This window comes from Boleophthalmus pectinirostris, unplaced genomic scaffold, assembly GCF_026225935.1.
Source record: "Boleophthalmus pectinirostris isolate CB_2022bp ecotype Guang Dong unplaced genomic scaffold, ASM2622593v1 HiC_scaffold_6, whole genome shotgun sequence".
Taxonomy (NCBI): Eukaryota; Metazoa; Chordata; class Actinopteri; order Gobiiformes; family Gobiidae; genus Boleophthalmus; species Boleophthalmus pectinirostris.
The window spans coordinates 26,779,486-26,798,694 of record NW_026571447.1 but is presented as its reverse complement, the minus strand read 5'-3'; the positions used below and the strand labels follow the sequence as shown (position 1 = coordinate 26,798,694).

General features: G+C 37.9%; 2 protein-coding genes across 5 annotated transcripts in view; one reads left to right on the top strand and one right to left on the bottom strand.

Moving 5' to 3' along the window:
- galnt1 (UDP-N-acetyl-alpha-D-galactosamine:polypeptide N-acetylgalactosaminyltransferase 1) overlaps nucleotides 1-11,975 on the bottom strand; it is a 71,378-nt gene extending 59,403 nt beyond the window's left edge. For 2 of the 4 annotated variants that reach the window (XM_055163768.1, XM_055163767.1), the window contains exon 1: nucleotides 11,515-11,975. The gene's annotated coding sequence lies outside the window, so the exon portion shown is untranslated. Of the gene's footprint in view, nucleotides 1-10,750; nucleotides 11,008-11,514 lie in introns of those variants that run through there. The other 2 variants (XM_055163769.1, XM_055163770.1) reach the window with 1 other exon arrangement.
- Nucleotides 11,976-17,248: 5,273 nt separating this feature from the next.
- On the top strand, nucleotides 17,249-18,456 carry ino80c (INO80 complex subunit C). Its single transcript, XM_020937578.2, has 5 exons — nucleotides 17,249-17,518; nucleotides 17,600-17,701; nucleotides 17,783-17,894; nucleotides 17,997-18,064; nucleotides 18,142-18,456. Exons 1-5 carry the CDS (start codon nucleotides 17,339-17,341, stop codon nucleotides 18,271-18,273), a joined length of 594 nt encoding a protein of 197 aa, XP_020793237.1. The 5' UTR covers nucleotides 17,249-17,338; the 3' UTR covers nucleotides 18,274-18,456.
- Nucleotides 18,457-19,209: the final 753 nt, after the last annotated feature.

The window sequence follows — 19,209 nt, the reverse complement described above, 5'->3', positions numbered from 1 at the left end:
TTAAAGTAATTTAGTCAAAGCCGCCACACTGCTGCTGCTGCTGCGACTGTCTATATTATTACATGGACTTTGTGGACCCTGAGTTGGAGGATGAGCAGTGGTGCTACGCTAAGCTAACCGGACATGCAATAAGTATCGGATAATGTTATTGGATCTCACTCAAGCTAAGAATATAGCATTGGCAGGTTCAGGCTCAGACAAATAGAAAAATAGGATTTAGTCATTAGGCTTAAAGAAGATGATGAGTCTCCATGACAAGCTTTCACTGGTGCACTGTTGAGACTGCTCAAACAAGAATATCATTCAAATGGTATAAGTTTAGAAGTTTTTAAACAGATTACCTAAAACCTGAATATATATTATAATTTGTGTTGATGTAAATAGGTCTAGCACAAGCCAATATGCATTTGGTATTAAAATAACTAACTAGCAAGTCAACTTAAAATACAATTATAGATACACAGGGACAGCATGTACATTTAACTTCAACTACATAAGCCTTGACACTTCTTTGGCCCTGTACATAACGGGTTCATTTATTTATTTTTATTTATTTATTTTGCACGTACATCATAACAATAAAAAAAAGCACTAGATAAAAAAGTAAGTGCCAGAAGAGGCAAAAAACCCAAAAGGGCTTTTATTAAAGCCTCCAAGTTATGAATACATAAAAAAAATGTAACGTTATCGCTGTGCATAAAAAAAAAAAAACAATTAAATTCATTTGATTCAAACATGGATTAAAAGAGAATGAAACACAATTGAATGATTATGTAACATTACCATGAAATATCAAACATTTCCTCAAAAAAACAATGCCTCTGATATGCCGTCACTAACCAGATGTGAAAACTGGCTCCAGAATTTACAGCCTCTGTATCGTTGACAAAACTGAGCTCTGCATGTGACACATTTTGGAACAAATGAAAATTATGATTCTGACGTTTTGTATCTATGAATCTCTGCAGTGGTTTTAAAGTAAAATGTGAAATGTTTGGGGATCGTCGTTGAATTATAAAGAATTTTATACATAAAAATACAAATTTGATAAATATTAATCTCATAAATATTAAGAATGTTAAGTTTGATTAATAAATTAGCAGACAATGTTAGTAGCCTGGAATGAGTTGCAATTTGAACAAAACGTTTTTGCACCAATAATATATTGTTCAGAGTAGTACAAAAAGTGCTGGCCCAAACTATATTACAGTACAGACAGACTGGGATAAATTAAACTATATTATAATGAAAGTATACACTTTGAGTCCAGAAATTTACAGACTTTTCTTATAATACCAAGAGATTTATTATTTTTTCTGGTCACCCAGTCAGCATGTTCTTTCCAGTTTAGACGCCCAGAAATTTGTTGGATGAGACACAAATTATTTCATTTGAATCAATTTTGATTTTAGAGTTAGCTGGAAATGATTTTTTGCCACAAAAAAAAAAAAAAAATCATATAATTAGTTTTTTTTTGGACATTCAGAGATAATTTGTTTTTTGAAGCATTTGTCATAAGCAGATAATGCAACACTAGTTTGGTTTATTAGAAAATTAAAGTTTGAATTGGATATGAATAAAGTCATATCATCAGCAAACATTATTGGGGTAAAATCTTGAGATATTCATTGTTAGTATATTCAAGTTTTTTTTTTAGTTTTTTTAAAAAGTTATAGCTAAATTCGTTTTACATATATTGGGATTCTGTTGTTTCATGCTATCAGCAGCAAAAAATAATTCTTAAAAAAAAAAAAAAAAAAAAATCACTTCAAATCTTGTTAAGTGACTAACTTCTTATTGCCTGCAGCTTCCACTTTACCTTTCCACTTTATTTGTAATGATTATTCAGGCAGTAAAGTGAAGTAAAGTGAACCTCCTGACATACACAGGTACTGGCGTTTTAGTGAGAGTAAAGCACTTTATTTCACGGCTGGACGCTTAGAAGAAATTTTATTTATTTATTTTTGCACCAACCCAGTAGTAAGAGCCGGATGTAGCGCTCTGATTGGCTGCGGTTGGACTGTCTCTTCACTGACGAAAAAAATCAGTTCTAAAGCTGTGCCCAGAAAAGAATGCATGTGGATATTAGGGGTGCGCAAAAATGTTGAAATATCGTGACACTAAGTTTGATGATACAGTATTGTTATCGCGGACTATTGTATCGCTATATCGCATCCAGTGTTTTTAAATGTTTTTTCTGATTCTTTTTGTACTTTTTTTGTCTGTTTGCACTACAATTTTAATACACTTGACATATTCACTGTTTTGATGGTTTAAATAGATGTATTTTATTTTAACATATTAACAAGTAGTGGTTTAACAAAGAAATATTATTGCTAAAATGTATCTGGTTCTTAAAAGAGAGTATTATGTGCAATATATCAATTATTGCATCTCCATGTCTTGATCATATCGTATCAAGAACCAAGTATTGTGTATCGTATCAAATCGTGAGGAACCCTGGCCAATATATTACCATTGTGATGGTTTGTGAGGGCTACACGGACAAGTTTGACAGATCTGAACACCTCCTTCTTCCTTCCGCAGTGTGAAAATCAGGTACCCCAGCGTTTACAACTATGTCACATACTGCAATATTTTCCATTATCATGCAGCCCTAAACTGAACCATCAAAAAACACCATGGACAGCATAAGCTCAAGATGTAGCATAACAGGGAGATTAACCAGCACGGAGAAGAGGCTGTTTGTCATTTGCGGTCTGCAGCAAACACACACACATGCACACACACACACACACTGCAGAGCCAAGTCGATGTGGAAAAGCTGGAGGCAATGAGCAGAGCCTTCACAGATGCACGTTCAGGAGGACAGCTCTTAACAACTGCTCACCTAAACCTGCCCCTGCCTCCAACTGCTTCTGATGACAACGCTCTAATCTGTGAGAAATGTGCAATGACTTTTTCAGTGGTAACAAGCTGTTATGTGCAGACTTCTAGGTCAGAAAGAGTCCAGCAGAGCCAAGGAAAAGAAAAGGCGATCGGACTAAAGAGAAATCCCGTTGGTTCAAGGACGGGGCGGTGGATACAGAGGAGATGGGAGCAGGTTTTGAAATGGACAACGATGTAAAAGCAGGGCCGTTCCCACACTCGCTCTGAGAAGAAGTGATGCATCTGTCTTAAGCTTTTAGGAGGGATGTCAGAAGCTCCGAAAACTTCTATGATCTGAAACAGAGCTTTTAGGGAGCAAAAACTTAAAAAGCATACTAATCAATACTAAAAAAGTCACATTCACAGGACAGAGACAAACCTTTTCTGAATATGAATAAGTATAAAACTACAAAGACGAGTAAGCCTGGCTGACTGAGGGATTAAACACATACAAAACCACATGGTAATAATATAAAAGAAAGTATGGTTGAATATTGACATTCTACTGTCTAAATAAGAGTGTTTTCATTACCTAATCGAGTCTGAAATTTTAGTATCGTGACAATACTATAGCAGACATAGTTATATTTCAAAGGAATTAAAATACCAGTCATGTATCCATTATCCAGAGCAAAGAAACATGGTCTTTGTAATGTATTAGGATCATGAATGACTATATAGTATAGATCCACAATATTATAGTGTGATGAATTTGAAAATATATAGGAAACGTATTGATTTTAAAGTCATTCTGCAAATTGACACATGAAAAATGATGGGATTTATGACAGGAACTACATTTTATATTCCCTTCAATAATTAAGCATTAGAACAAAACCAGTCAAATACACTTGTTCTTTTTAAACATTTCCAATACTGCAACAATAATAATAAAAAGGACAACCCAGTCAATGTGGTTATAGTGTGGGCGACATGTAAAAGATTGGATTTTCTCCCCAAGTGGTACTTGTGATGTGTGTGTGAGCAGCCGCCCCATTCTGACAGCTCGGAGGGTAAATGAAGCCACTCGGAGCTGATGGAGTGTGCTAAATGAGAACAGTGAAAAATATGACTGCGCCGAGGAGAGGAAGTCAGCCCTGATCTTCTGTGATTTAGGATCACTTTCTATTTGCGTAACACACAAGTCGTACAAAGCCTTTCTGCAACTACATTTACAGGGGCAGGCCAGATTATTAGGTACAACTGTGCTGATGCAGTTGAGTAAAAGAATAATAATTTGATGAGATCTTTTTGCCTTTAATCTTGAGAAATGCTGAAGACTCATCACATCGAATTAATATTTGATGCCATGTACAAAACTACTGATGATATCACAATGGAAATGTCTAATTTATACCATGACCATACCAAAAAATGTAAGGTTTAGCTACACTTTTTGGTCCTCTGTATTTGATCTATCCTTCAGTGCCATTGGAGCAACCAGTACAGCAGTGGGGGACACATTTCCAGATCTTGAGCGAGGTTTGGTCAGCTGGAGGACTTTACCTATTGTGCATGTTTTGGTTTGAGAGGGAAACCAAAGAGAATTCACCTCCTAATATTAACAGGGCCCAATTTCAATTTGTTGCACTATTTATTCAATTAGGGTTACATTATCTTTCTACTATCTGCTTCTTTCTTTCTACAGGTGGCTTGGTTACACTGGTCACTCACTCTGAGCATATATGACATGAGCTGATCAATATCCCTTTAACTCACTTTTAACAGACTCAACAGACCATGCTTTCCTTCACCGTAGTTGAGTGCAGTGAGCCTAAACAGTGTAATCTCAACAACTATTTTTAGAAACTATTTCAATTCACTTTTGCTTTTTGCAGTCACAGGGGCATCTCAACTCTTTTTCTCAATGGTGCACATTACACAACATGACCAGCTTGTGCACTAGAGCCATATTGAAACTAAAAGAGCACTTCTTGCCGTCTGCACCATTTTACACTCATTCAGCTGTGACAGAGGCGTTTAGGAGTGCTGTGGAGAAATAGATGATTAATTCACGCCAGAGGAGAAGAGACAAGAGTTGAGCTTGAGATGAAATACACCTCATGAAAACAGGGCTGAATCCTGTTTCCTTATCATTAAGCCAACAGGAATCCATTTAGAAGAATAATCCCAAGAGGCCCCCAAAGTCTGAATTTACTGCTCATGTTATAGGGCTGCAAAATGAATCACAGTCAAATCGAAATCCAGCTTTTTCAGTTCTGATACTGCCAACACCTGATATCAACTGATAACAGTGCAGAGACTGAAAACAGCATTTATTTCCTTAAAACAAAAATGAAGTAAGACAAAACTGATCCCAATGTTTTATGTAGCACTAATCGATCTCTCATGTAACTACAGAACTTTGTATAAAAAAGAATTCAAACATTATGAGATGTTCTGGGCAGACTAAAGCCAGTAAATAGATTTTTTACACAGATTTACATGTCAGGATATCGGCTAAACCTATATTTGGAAGCAGAAATCCGATCCAGCATGGGTACATAGGGTACATCCCAAATCGAAATCGCACTTTGAATGGATGTACATTTTAAAGTGTCATAATTTCCACAAAGAACATCCTGTCTTATGCTTCATAAAAACTGCTAACCCTGTGATTTAGATCTGTACAAACATGCTCTAAGATGTTATTCTTGTATTAGTTTGTCAGATCATATCTCAGTCTTTTTGTCAACTCTTCTGGATGTGTTGAAAATGTGATCTTTGAACAGAGTCCAATTAAAACAAATCACAAATATAATTGCAATCGCAGTACTTTTGAGAAACATTGCACTTGGGTAGGTTTATTTTTTCCAAAATCATTCAGGCCTAACATGGTATAATCCTGTGTTTCCCTTTCTGAGGAGTCAAAGTACAGGCAGCAGCAGGGGCAGGTTACATCACTGTGTGACAAATGCACAAAGAGCAACCTCTTTCTATATATGGCTGCACTATGACAGAAGCATTATATTCAAATGGCTGACATAGTAACACATCACACATTTATAGATTGAAAACACATATAGACATTGTTACTTACATGTAAAATTGCACAAATTGGCCAGTCCAGGTGCTTTATGATATAGGTTAACCTCGGGCTATTTAATGAAGCTTTATGCTCCAACAGAGACTTTCCCCACCCACTTTTCCTATTGGCCAAGCTCCCTAAGGCTCTGAGTAAATGACACGAGGAATTAACAAATCATAATGAAGTATGAACTCTCTCTCTCTCTACCTTATGCTCATGTTACCATTATAAAGATACACAGCCAACAAGAATCGTGACCAAAATAAGTTTGTAATCTGTCTTAAAGAAACCTATGATATTTTGGTATATTGCCCACCTGCACGTTAAGCACTGAGTAGGTTGAGTTAGGACTAAATTTCTGGAGCACACCACTAGGACAGATCTAAGGCTAAACTAAACCAGTCTTACTCCATGTCAAAATAATGAAAAATATGTCCACGTAAGACTGGGACTAATGATCTGGTCTAAACTACAACTAAGCCAGTTCATCAATATGGGACGACGTTAAGACTCAACACATGGTATTGGAATTCAAATCACGATTCGATTAAAGACAAGAGAAGCTGGTCTAAACTAAGCGAGCATAACAAGTTAAAGATGTTCTTAAAGTGCATGGATAAGAATAAGATTTTGTACATAATTGTACTACTGCACAATATGTACAATAATATTTCATTCTGATATTGGAATAGTATTTTATGTTGCTCAAATAAATGGACTGATCTGAAGATTATTGGTAGAATGGACCAAAGATTTTTCTAAATACAGCATATACAGTATAACATATTTATCTCACTGTCAGCGTTCATAACATGTGCTCAAATATTGTGGTTGAGGTTCAAGTACTGCACAAAAATGACTGGTTGTATTACATGATTTTCTAATTTTGCGTATTCCCAAGGCGTAATATTTTGGATACATCCGCTTCATTGCTTGGAAAAACTCTACACCAATACTACAACCTGTATTCAAAATTCACTATATACTTTCCGGTCTAGGCAGGCATAATCATTCATTCATGCAGTGCATACTACTACCAACATTGGTTTTATTTGTATTGGCCTATAGCTGCCTGTGGGAGAGCAGGGACTTGGCAAGGCTCCCCAGTGGCACTAGCTGACCCACTTTTACGTAACTCTATCCCTAAAGTGACCTGCTGCAAGCCATAGGGCACACACACATGCACACACACACACACGCACTGCTGCTTGACTTCAAAGCTGGAGATATAGAGGGCGAATAAACTACGCAACATTGCCGATGCCTATCACTCCCCTCTTCCCCCTCATTTTGTCGAGAATCCACCAATTAGCTCGATGCTATCTGATCAGCCTGAAGGAGCAATCTCTGCACGCATGGTTTTCTGAATACGCACTTGATTTTGGAGCAGAAAGGTCAAATATACAAGCGACAAGATAAACAGGACAGCTAAAATGACAGAATGAGAGACATAGGTGGTTTGAGGAAAATACTAGCAAGAGGTAAGTCAGATAAAATTGCATTGTGTAACTTTTCTGGTGGAGGGTCCGTCAAATACTTTTCTCTATAGATTGCTTTGTCTGGAATGTTTCACTGTATGGTATTAAACAGTTCTATCTCCATGGAGACCAAACCAGACCAAGTCACATCTGTGGAGAGGCAAACCAGCTTCCAGTGAGAATGCTTGGTTTTCTAGATATTTTTGAGCACGAAAACACCTATATTTTAGTAAATGCAAGGTAGAGCTGTTTAATATCATACTGTGGAACATTCCAGGCAGAGCAATGAGAAATCTATAAAAACAAGCCCCAACCAAAAACTTTAATATTAGAATTTTGAAGGAGCAGTATCTATACAATCTTGGGTGTTGATCTTTACAGCATAATCTTGGTTGGGTTATATTGATCTTACAGGCTCAGGCCATCAAACTGCTCTTTATCTTTACAAGCTACAATTATAATATCTCCCTCCATGCAACAAGTACACTGTAAATAATAATAGTTTGTTGATAACTGGTTTGAGGAGAATGGCCTTACTATTTGGATGCATTAGACTGACACCACTAATGTTGACATTTTATTTGACTTTGGAGAGAGGCTGTAATTAGTTGATAGATCTGTTTTGTCAGTCAGTCCAGGCTATAGTTTGTGGAAGATATAATAACATTAAGGTTGCAGTTTGCTTAATACAAATTGTGAGGTTAATCGTAATCATACCAAATACGTGATGCGGTAATAACCATGTGTCATACACATGGCTGGCTCTGACACTTTTCATTAGAACTGCATCTGATGAAAAAGGAAAGGCTGTTTGTAAAATTAATTAAAAGTAAAAATCTTGGTGAGCTATTAAAAAAAAAAGTTTGCTAATAATTTCCATTTTTTCCCTCAAGCTTGTCCGCTAATTTTAGTTCTTGATAGTAGCCTAATGTTTCACTTTCCTTTCCCAGACAATGGGAGTGTGACAAAGCAGAGGAGCGGGTTTGAGGCGATAGTGTGGTCTACAGTTCACAGTGTTGTTTTTGTGCATGTGTGAGTCCTGATGCAGGGGACACAGTCTGGAGGAAGGAACAATGACATTCCTGTGCTCCGAGCTCCAGGTGGCTGTGGAAACCCAATCCTAACCCAAGAGCGGCTGGCACACGGAGAGGCAGCCCAGTGCTGCTGCCTCCCTCCGGAGACACGGGCCAGAATAGCACTATTGTTCACGCCTGCAGCAAGAAACCAACCCCAACCCCGAGCCCACCTCTGTGACAAAGACCCCAGCAACAAGCGGCCCACACTAGTCACCTAGAAAGCTAATAATATGTTAGGAGAAGAGTGGGAAATAGTTCATAATGGATAATATTGCAGTTGCTGTTTTGAAGAGCAAAATTTGAATACTGAGTCAAGCAATATGATAAAAAGTATTAGGAAAAGGCTGCAAAAATTGCTGATTAAATAGAGACTTCCATATAAAGTAAAGGTGATTTTTCGTTGCATTCACTTTTTGCGATACTTGAAAATCAACCATGACATTTACTCATTTGAGCACAGTTCTGGGTTTATATATTGTGAGCACAGTCATATAGGCTACAAGGATAAATGAAAGCTGCAGTATATGACGGGACAAACATGGAGTTATGACAGCTACCTGATAATAAAGACGCGGGTCAAGGTAATGCATGATGCACACTAGAACATTATACGAGAATAAATACATGTTGTGAGGATTAGCCACGTCTCTTAACTTAATGTGCCTGTGCAAGTGATTAGCCTGTCAGCTCCATGTTTTTTTTTGTTATTTTGGTCTAAGAAAATATCATTTATTTTTGTCTAATTATATGAAGTAACAGTGATGTATATGTCTTGGCATAGCCTATTTCTCTCACTTTGATTGTCACTCATTTATGTTGTTGATATTCAGTGCACTAAGGAAGCTTGTTTAGATCAAAAAGTGCAAGTTGGGCCAGGTAGAGTCTGGTTAGTGTTCACATCAAAAGCGAACCACACTGGAGACTGCTTGGAACTAAAGAATTGGTCTCATTGGTCCACTTTCAATTTTTAACCTATTACAGAGAAGTCAGAGCTCTCAGGTGAAACAGGTCAACATTGTGATGTCAAAGAATATGCTGCATAACTACAATGTAAACTAAGATTATCACCTGTATTTTAAAAGCTCTAATTACTCAAATGTAGAGTGTACCAGTGTAATACATGTGGTTCCTTGCTAGTCAAAGTCTGCATTTGTATATCCCAGAAAATTTGCAAGAGCCTGTTGAGCAGCTCATCCGGCATTACTCTATATACACACTGTCTCCGTATTAACTGTAGCGAGGGCTGCAAGATTTATAACACCACAATCACAATGAAAAATGCAAATAGTCAGAATTTGCAAAGACTACACATTTTCACATCTAATATCCTCATGGGCTGAAATGTATAGCAATTCACATTTGAGACTTCTCCTGAATGTGTTTAAAATGTGAACTGTGAATACAGTAATACACATAAAACATACATCTCAAATGAAAATAGTTCAGCCCAAACTAAACCGAAATGACATAAGGGAAAAGGGGCCCTCTCTGAGCCTATAAACGCAGTGTACCACAGGCTGAAAACAGCGTGCAGGAAACACATCATGCCGACTTCATGGCCTTGAAATGAGGAACATGATTCATTTCCTTTCAGTGTTACAGCGTTGGTTGTGCCTCTGCAGAGCCCTGGGTTAAAGCGGGGCTTCACAGAGCTCATCAAGAGAAAAGTATAACTGCGAATGACTACCACGGCTTTGTTACATCAAGTGAGTGTTCAAATATTAACAAGCAGGTAGTCTGGAGTCAGCACATGGCTCAAGAGACGATCAAAGCTACAGGTATGAGAGAGACATGGTACATATTGTCCTTCTTCTCAATGCCACACACACTTGGAATATAATCCATCACTGGCTGTTAAGTTGACAAGTTAATTTTTGTGGTTGCCTGTCAGTTCTACATCTTTATGGGCTTCACAGCCAGCAGAGAAGACTTTTTTTCCCCTTCCCATATAAGGTTGTTAAAGGTACACTATGTGACTTTTTTGGTGGAGGAAATACCACTTGCTTGTCTCATGGATATTTGTTGACATAGTTTAGCCAGGAATGTTCCACAGTATAGCATTAAATTAGTATTACTGGGACAAGCTTGTAACATTTAATTTAAGTCAGATCTGTGGAGAGGAGACCCCGCTTACAGTAAGAAAGCAAGTTTTTCAATTGAAAGTAGGCTTGCATTTTTCAATTAAAAGCAACTTTAATGCAATATATTGGAACATTTCAATCAAAGCAATGTAGACAAGCAGATGAAAGACACCCAAAGAAAAAAGGTTACTAGCTTACCATCAGTGCATGCTCTCATATGCTTCTGGACTCATCAGGAAACACAGCCAAAAGCTGAGACAAAATTGCTTCAACCAAAGCACCCGATTGAATTATACAAAATGTAATTAAGTCCTCTTCAACACAGGAGCGTACAGACTATGGGTAACTGAGAAGGCACAGAGCATAGTTGTAAAAGGTGCCATTGGAGACATGCAAAGTGAAATCATCTGACCTTTATCAGCACACTAACAGGGGGAGAAGCGGCACTGTGCAGCTCGACCCGCAACAATGGCGCTAAATGAAAACAGTACAAGTGACAGGGGGATTACGCATCGGTGTGACATCTGTACATGATGGTGATTGTTCACAGAAGGGAAGTCACATGCCTTTTGTGGTGCGGTTAAGTATTATTTCACGAGAAGTGTGGAATAATAACGTGATACTACTTCCCTCGTGTTCACACTTATGACTGAAATAATAGTGAAGTGGGAAATCTGAGAGTATTTATTACACAATTCCCAATTAATTTAGGGCGAATGCAGTTTTACTTTATGTTTAGTTATGGAGCTGTGCACATGATCGTTGTGAGAGCTTGACTGTGAGTGGCATCACATCCCCGTTGCTTGGCTGCTTCTGTCAACAAGCGCCCTCAGCCATAGCGCCAGCCTGCTGCCTGCTACAGATAACGATACTGTTTCATCTACCACAAACAAACCATCACGTATGACATTGAAGCTGCATATATTATCACAACAAGAACACATATAAGGCGGATTGCTTACCGAGAGTGACGCGCGGCACCCCGATCCGCTGCTGCCGTGGCGCAAGAAACCGCAGGCTAACCAAAAGCAGAAGAGCGACTGTGCGGTACAAAGTATCACTGCTAAGTTAGCGGGCTAGCTAGCTTAGCGAGCTAACGAAAGGGGGAGTGTGGTACCCTCTCTGTCGTCGAGACAAACCGGTCTCCCTGAAATCCAAAGCGCAGTGATCGCCAGGTTCTTGTTTTGCGCACAGTCACAAGAGCGCAGTCCACTGTCCTCTGCGGCGCTAAGATACATCCATTTAAAAGCAGCGTGGACTCGAGCCGCAGGCAGCGCTGAGTGTGTCCCTCTGAGCCAGCGGACGTGCAGCCTCTGCCTGCCTCTCAGTGACTGAAGGAGAGAAACTGCCGCCGCCGCTGCTGCTGCTGCTGCTGATGTGCACGGCGAATACAAGCAGCATCACTGTTCTGCGAGTCATCCCTCCCTCGCCGCGCAGCAACCCGGAAGAAATCTATTTCCATGGCACTGTTCATACTTTTGGTTCACAGTACACTTACAGAGTTTTCAGCTTTATTTTTTGACATTTCATATCTTAAAATCGTTCAGAAGTTAGGACAACAGGACAACGAGGCACCATGGGCAATAAGTGTCCTATTAACACAAAACATTTGGTTAATATTTGTAATTACAATTGTATAACCTAAATATAACATAGGCCTACTCCAACAGATTTTTACTTTTTAACATTTCCATTTTAAAGTCCACTGTGTAATCAAGTTAGAATGTAAGATAATAAAGCCATCATTTAAAATAATAGGTGTTTTATTGCTCACACTAGGGCTTGAGAAAACTGATTCTGTAGCCTACTGCATCCACAGGGCTGCTGGATGGTTATCTCCACAATTATTTCTTTGCCTGTATAAGTTCCAAAGTATGGCTTTAATCATCAAGGTCCATGAAGATTAACAGGTGTCATGTTCATCTGCAAATGGACTTTAAATGGATAGGCTGTATTCTGTAAATAGGCCTAAATTTGCTGAACTGAATTTGCTGAAACTGTTTCTCCACAGACCTTTTACATTAGCACATTTCAACAACACTGATACTGGTTACTTCTTGGTGTTTATTATTTCTTGTCCACCCTTACGGGTTAAATAATGACCAGAAGTACGTTTTGTAATGCAGGTCCAGTCACAGTCTTCCATTAAGTGTCATTATTTACCTTGTCTCTAATGAGGAGGCATTTATTTAAAAAAAATATATGCCTCCATTCATCAGTCAATAGCAATCAATAAATCAATTACTTTGCTTTCGGCTGTGAATTCACCTCTTGTGTGTTGTGCATTCTTTCTGTTACACCTTGTAGACATGGTAAAAATAGATGTTGTCTGACTGCTTGACTGCTGATAAACACTGTGTGGTCCCTAAACCCCAGTTACTGTTCATTGTTTAACTTCACCAATAAAACATTCATTTGCCATTGAGCTCCATCTCACTCTTTAGACATCCTTTATTTATGCAGGAGTAGCAGCCGTGCGCAAGTGCTGAAAAATGGATGAGACATTTGGAAAGTCCTTCCTCTGAATCAGCTATTCCCAGTAGGCTATGGTCTTTCAGTGTGAGACAGGAGCAGTGGTAAGGTTTTGTCTGTTTGGATAGCTCTGCAGTTCACAAGGTGTGTCCGTGGAGGCTCCGAAGGCCCAGCGTTGAATTCAGATGTGCACAAACCCTTATCTTCTGTTGACATGTCTGCAAACTGACAAGACTAACCCCAATAGGCCCAGAGATGGATAGATCTGCTGAAAGAACTCCTCTGTCAAAGATGTTTAATGCCAAAATGCTTGTGTATTTGCATGTACATCCTGGGGCATCACATTCTGCTTTAATAGATCAGTAAATAACCGGAGGCCACACCTACACTGGGATTAGCATTGATTTGCCCAACAAGATTTAGTCCTACATTAAATGCAAAACAAGAAAAGTCATCTAATTTAATGGCCAAGCTTCAATATGTAGATCGGGTCCTGTTTCTTGTACCCACTGCTCATGACAAGTTTCCCCAGCAGCACTGAAGGATTGGGAGAGTACAGAGGACATCTTTCTCTACAGGGACAATAAATTACACTGTATTCTTAACCTGGTTAAGGTTAATTGCAATTTGTTTAAAGATGCACTACATTTTTTTCTAGTAGAAGTATCTGCCATCATTGTCTCCATGAAGATGTGAATGTTTTGGTTACAGGTCAGATCTGTGCTGAACACGACCCACGGTAACAATGTTTTTCAAGGTATTTTTGAGCAATAAAAACCAAATAAATACTTGATAGATATGTTTCATGCCATGATCATGAGGAGAATTTTAAGTCAGCGATAACATCGCTGGAGACAAGCAGGTGGCAACCAATCAAAAAGGTCACACAGGGCCTTTTTATCAAGTGCATCTTTTAACAGCACTAGGTTGAGTATCTGTGTTTTAAGTGTCAATACATTATGGACACAAGAGGGCAGCAACGCACAATGGGCTGTTCTATAGCAAGGCTGTTTCTGTTTGTACCTCCACATAACTACTTGATCATTAAATTGCTCATTATCATATCTCTGGTTAAATTCTAGTCCTGTGCTGATTCATGCCTGGAATATATTTTTATGTTAAGCCTTCATCTCTGAACTGTATTACAGTGAGATTGGGTTAACATCAGCATTCCCTGACCTTGATAAGGGCTTCATTTTTAAAAAAAATTAATACAGTTAATGAAACTGCTGACCGATGTGGACCTAAAAGAAAAATTGGAATGAAAAACTGTAACAGTCCTTTCGTTCAACACAGAAACTGCAAGTTCAGAGAAATAAATGCTGCCTGGAAAACTCAACACACAATCAGATTTGGATCTGACATTTTTTCATAAAAAAGTAATAGATCTTTATCAAAAGAAAGGGAAAAAATGTCTTACTTCGTATCTGCGCTGATAGAATCAAAGAAATCTGGCAAAGTTCTGGAGGACTGTGAGATCCCTCTCATAACCTGGTATTCATACATTATATGTACACATACACAACTGATAGATTATTGGATTCAGCTATTCTAAATTCTAAAGAGGAAATATGCTTTTAACAGGTATTTTATCCCTGCATGTGATGTGCTGGATAATAATGGTGATCCTACAAATGTTGATTGTGCTGATTTGGAACCTCTGACAGCAGTCACATTTTCTCTTTAAGACCTTTCATTTACATGAAGGTCTTGAATGCACTCCATAGACCCAAACAAGTCCACAGGACTTGATGACCTTGATCCCAAACTTCTGTTATAGCTGCCCCATATTTAATTCAACCCCTATTACATTTGTTTAATTTGTTCATTCAAATGGAAGATTATACCAGAGTTATGGAAAACAACACATGTTTTAACTTTATATAAAGGTGTGGCAACAGAAATGCAAATCATTTCCAGCAAATATTTAAATGACCTTGTCTTGCAAAAGTTTTACAAAAGTTAAAACAAGTTCAAGTTCAAACTTAAATAAATGCTCAATTTTGTCTTTTCAATCAGATTTCAGAAAAGGGCATAATTCTGTCACTGGATCCACAGAAGTCTGAAATGACATTTTCACAGCTCTTGATGACAGACATTGTCTATTGATTTAACTAAAGGTTTTGGTTCAAAATGATCATAAAGTTCTTTAGAAGTACCTGAAAAACATTGGATTTGACAATGCTACATGCGCCAAAATTCTCTTCAAAGCAAAACCCGGGCCAGTAATACTACCTTAACTTCAAGCAAGGAGTGTCCCAAGGCTATATTTTGGGCCCTCTGCTTTTTTTTTCTTTTTTTTTTAACAATTTTTATTAATTCCATTAGTTGCAATTTAAAAGAAAACCTCACACATTTATAAGCAGATTGTGATGTTTTGTATTCAAGTGCTCCCTCTGCTGACTGGGCAATTTTAAAATTGTAGCAGGATTTGAATGGAAACCAAAATGTCCTCAAAATAATAAATTATCATTGAATGCAAAAAAACCTTGAAAAGTTTTAATCAAAAAACAAAAAACAAAACATATCTCGTATTCCATTGAATTACTGAAAATAAATTTTTGAAGAAACCTTTCTGTACTAGGTTACGGAGATATAATATGCATGCAGACTTCAGCATCTACTTTGAAACCTTTAGATCTGCTCTTTCACTGACCTTCGTTTCATAACAGGTGATGAATTAAAAACCCATCATACACTGAAAAAGTAGGACGATCACTATCCATCAGAAGAGAACAAGTCTGTATAAAATGTGTTTATAAGTGATTGCATGATAGACTGTTTGCTGAACTTTGATGCAGGAACTAATAATACAAGAGCTTATGATTGTATACTGTTAAAAACTGGCTGCACTAGAATTGAAATCGGGAAAAAGCTTTTTGGTTATTTTTGCTTCCACAAATGGAATTCATTTCAAGGACATACAAACTACAACAACTACATTACTGCATTTTAATACTCTGGTGAAAAATATTTACAGTCACACCTGCACTTGTTGTTTTATGTTTTAAATAAAGCTATGCAGTTGATGTTATTATTGTTTTGTTTGTATTGTGTAAACAAGATGCTCAAGAAAGGTGCTCATTGGATTCTAGCTGTATAAATAAGAGAGGCTGATGGGCCCTTCTGCCCCTGACCTGACCACCAGCTCCTCCTCTCCTCTCAACACACCCTGGGAACAGACTCTGCTGCACTCTCTCCTCAGGAAGACTTCAAACTCCCCTCATACCCACACAGACAGCTTCAGTGGATGCTGAGCACAGCACAGATAAAAGACCTAAAGGGACTCAGTGCAATCATCTATTTATTTATTTATTTAATGTGTTTTTATTGGTATGGATGTGAGAATGTGTTTATATTTATTCATTTTTACTGCAGCAGTTTTGCTCTTCATTGTATTTTGTGCAATGACAATAAAATCCAATCTAATAAAGATTAATGAAATGTTTTATAGAAATGTTGGAAGCTCCTGTGGCTGTGTCAAAGCTTATGTGAGAGAGATAGAGACCGCTGCATACTTGCAAATGTCATTCTTCTTATCGCCTACTTTGCTTTGGAGATTATGACGGACTGAGATCTGAAGATGGAATACACTTTGAATTATTACTGCGATGTCTGTCTTTTATACTTGGCCCTAAAATTCTAACTACACAGCTGTGGAGCAATGTGGATCATCACTATGATTTGCAATTTGGCACCACAGACCACAGTATACACATTAGGCTATACATATACATGATTGGCTCGCATCATCTGGGACAATCAACATTTGACTGCTCGGAGGAATACTACATTATAATTTGTCCAAGTGATTTATTCAATTATGATGAGGAATATGTTACATCATTACAGTAATTGTGGCAATGAAGCACTTGAAATTGAACGTAGAATGAATGTGAGGACGACTATCTTAGCCTTTGTCCAATGTATAAAATTACAATTTAGATAGGCCTGTTTATAGACAAATGGACTGCTATATGGAGATTATGGAGTATTATGTGCTGAGTCTGAATCTAGTGCTTAGATAAGAAGTTGTTTAAATTCTCCTCTGACTGGGGTTAAACAAACAAACTAACAAACAAAAAATAAAATAAATAAAAAAATACATACATACATACATACATACATAAATAAATAAAAAATTTGGTGAATGTAAAAATAACATCGATCAAGTAAAATAGCCTCACTAATACGCAAGCGGAAGTTTTACCAGTTCACTTCCGGGTTAGAGAACTTTGTTTACATTCCCGAAAGCTCAATTCATGTCCATGTTCATGACATATAAAGAGACTTTACTGATTCTTTAACCTCGGTATGGCTTCCCAGGCCACGATAACAATCAAAGGACCATCTGCGGCAGCCAGTATCTCGACTCCGCGTCCGAAAAAACGCCCTGGATCTACGGCTGTGACTGGAGCTCAACAAAACAGCAACAGCAGCAGCAATAAGAAAAAGAAAACGACTCCGATCACAGCATCAACTGCACAAGCACAGGTAAAAACGGCTCGAAAAGAAAAAAATATCCACCAAGTCTACAAACATATAAGATTTGTTTATACTGTGTACTTTCGCTAGGTAGCAGCGGTGGAGACAGTCGCTGATGGGTTTTTAGATGCTTCAGGTGCACTTACAGAGTCCACAGCAAAGCCCCCACCATTTAAAGACCCTACATTTATGGTGAGATCACACAAATGTTAATAATCTGTTAATATACCTTTGTATAATATTCTTTTTTTAATATATATTTATAACTTTCAGCATTCAGGCATTGGAGGAGCAGCAGCTGGCAAAAAGAACAGGACGTGGAAGAATCTCAAACAGATTTTAGCTTTGGAGAAGACACTACCCTGGAAGCTCGATGACCCCAACTGTGAGTGGTGCCACTTTCACTTTTGCTATATGTGTTATGTATTTATAAGTAGTAGTATTAAGTATTTATAAGTTGCCTAAATATATATCATTCTGTTTATAGATTATAACATAGATGCCCCACCCTCCCTAAAACCTGCTAAGAAATACTCGGACATCTCAGGACTCCCTGTAAGTAAAACACATTTTTTCTATAAAAAATGTATTTGGAAACAAACAAATAATGCATTTTACTTTTTTTTTTTCAGGCCAACTACACAGACCCCCAAACAAAGTTACGCTTCACCTCATCAGAAGAGTTCTCCTACATTCGCCTGCTGCCTTCAGATGTTGTGACAGGTTACCTCACTCTCAGAAAAGCAACCTGCATTGTACCCTGACAGCTCAGAAAGACACAGACTTTTAAGACTTTAAATACCAGAATTGTTATTACAATGCAATCCTGGCCCAGCATGGAAATTCACAATCTTCCACATCATTTGAAGACATTTTTCTCTCATTCATGACTGATGTTTTTCTTCTTTTGCTTTTATTTATAATAAAATTAAAATACTCCTGAACCAACATAGATCTTTTTCACTTTTCTGTCAGTGGGTCCTACTACCTGTTTGTTTTCATAGAGATGTTACTGCTTTGTCCATTACACTCCACAATATGTTGGTGTATATGTTGCATTTATTCAACTACATGTGTTTTATTGGGAAAAATCTTGAAAGCAATGTATTCTACTGCAAGTGGGCTCATTTTTCACAGATTTGATCTATAACCTGGTCTGGTCATGTAATTTGCTTGTCTCCATGGAGATATAAGTTTAATGCCATATTGTGCAACATTCCAGGTAAAGCAGTAACATGAAAAGTTCCACAGTGCAGCTGTAAATGCATACTGATGGATTTTCCTCACCTAAATACTTTCACAGGGTCATTTACAACATGCACAACCCGATTGTACAAACCGGGCATCATTACCTTCACAAATTTAAATCCAGTTAAACAGATTTTCATTTGACTTAAGCGGCGCAGACACAGACATGTGATCAGTCTCACTTACTCCTGAGCTGTGGACATAGTGAAGCTGATGGAGGCACTATAGTTCATCTGGGGAGGCAGAGCAGCGTTTCCCATCTTGCTGTGGCATCAACCTCAGCGTCTTGATTAATGAGCAGTGCCAAGGCGTTCCGCTGCCCAAGCACCCGACCCAATAAAGCAGTAGAGGCTCTGTGTGCACCCATAGATGACATAATCTGCAAGGCCAGCAAGGTAAATGTATATAAACATTAATACAGAATATAAATAGTCAACTAAAATAAATGAATA

What these genes read in the sequence shown, in the direction of transcription:
- ino80c (XM_020937578.2), top strand. Translation starts at nt 17,339, where the DNA reads ATGGCTTCCCAGGCCACGATAACAATCAAAGGACCATCTGCGGCAGCC. An exon ending in CATCAACTGCACAAGCACAG is followed by an intron (nt 17,519 to 17,599) that starts GTAAAAACGGCT and finishes TACTTTCGCTAG; the next exon opens with GTAGCAGCGGTGGAGACAGT. An exon ending in TTAAAGACCCTACATTTATG is followed by an intron (nt 17,702 to 17,782) that starts GTGAGATCACAC and finishes TATAACTTTCAG; the next exon opens with CATTCAGGCATTGGAGGAGC.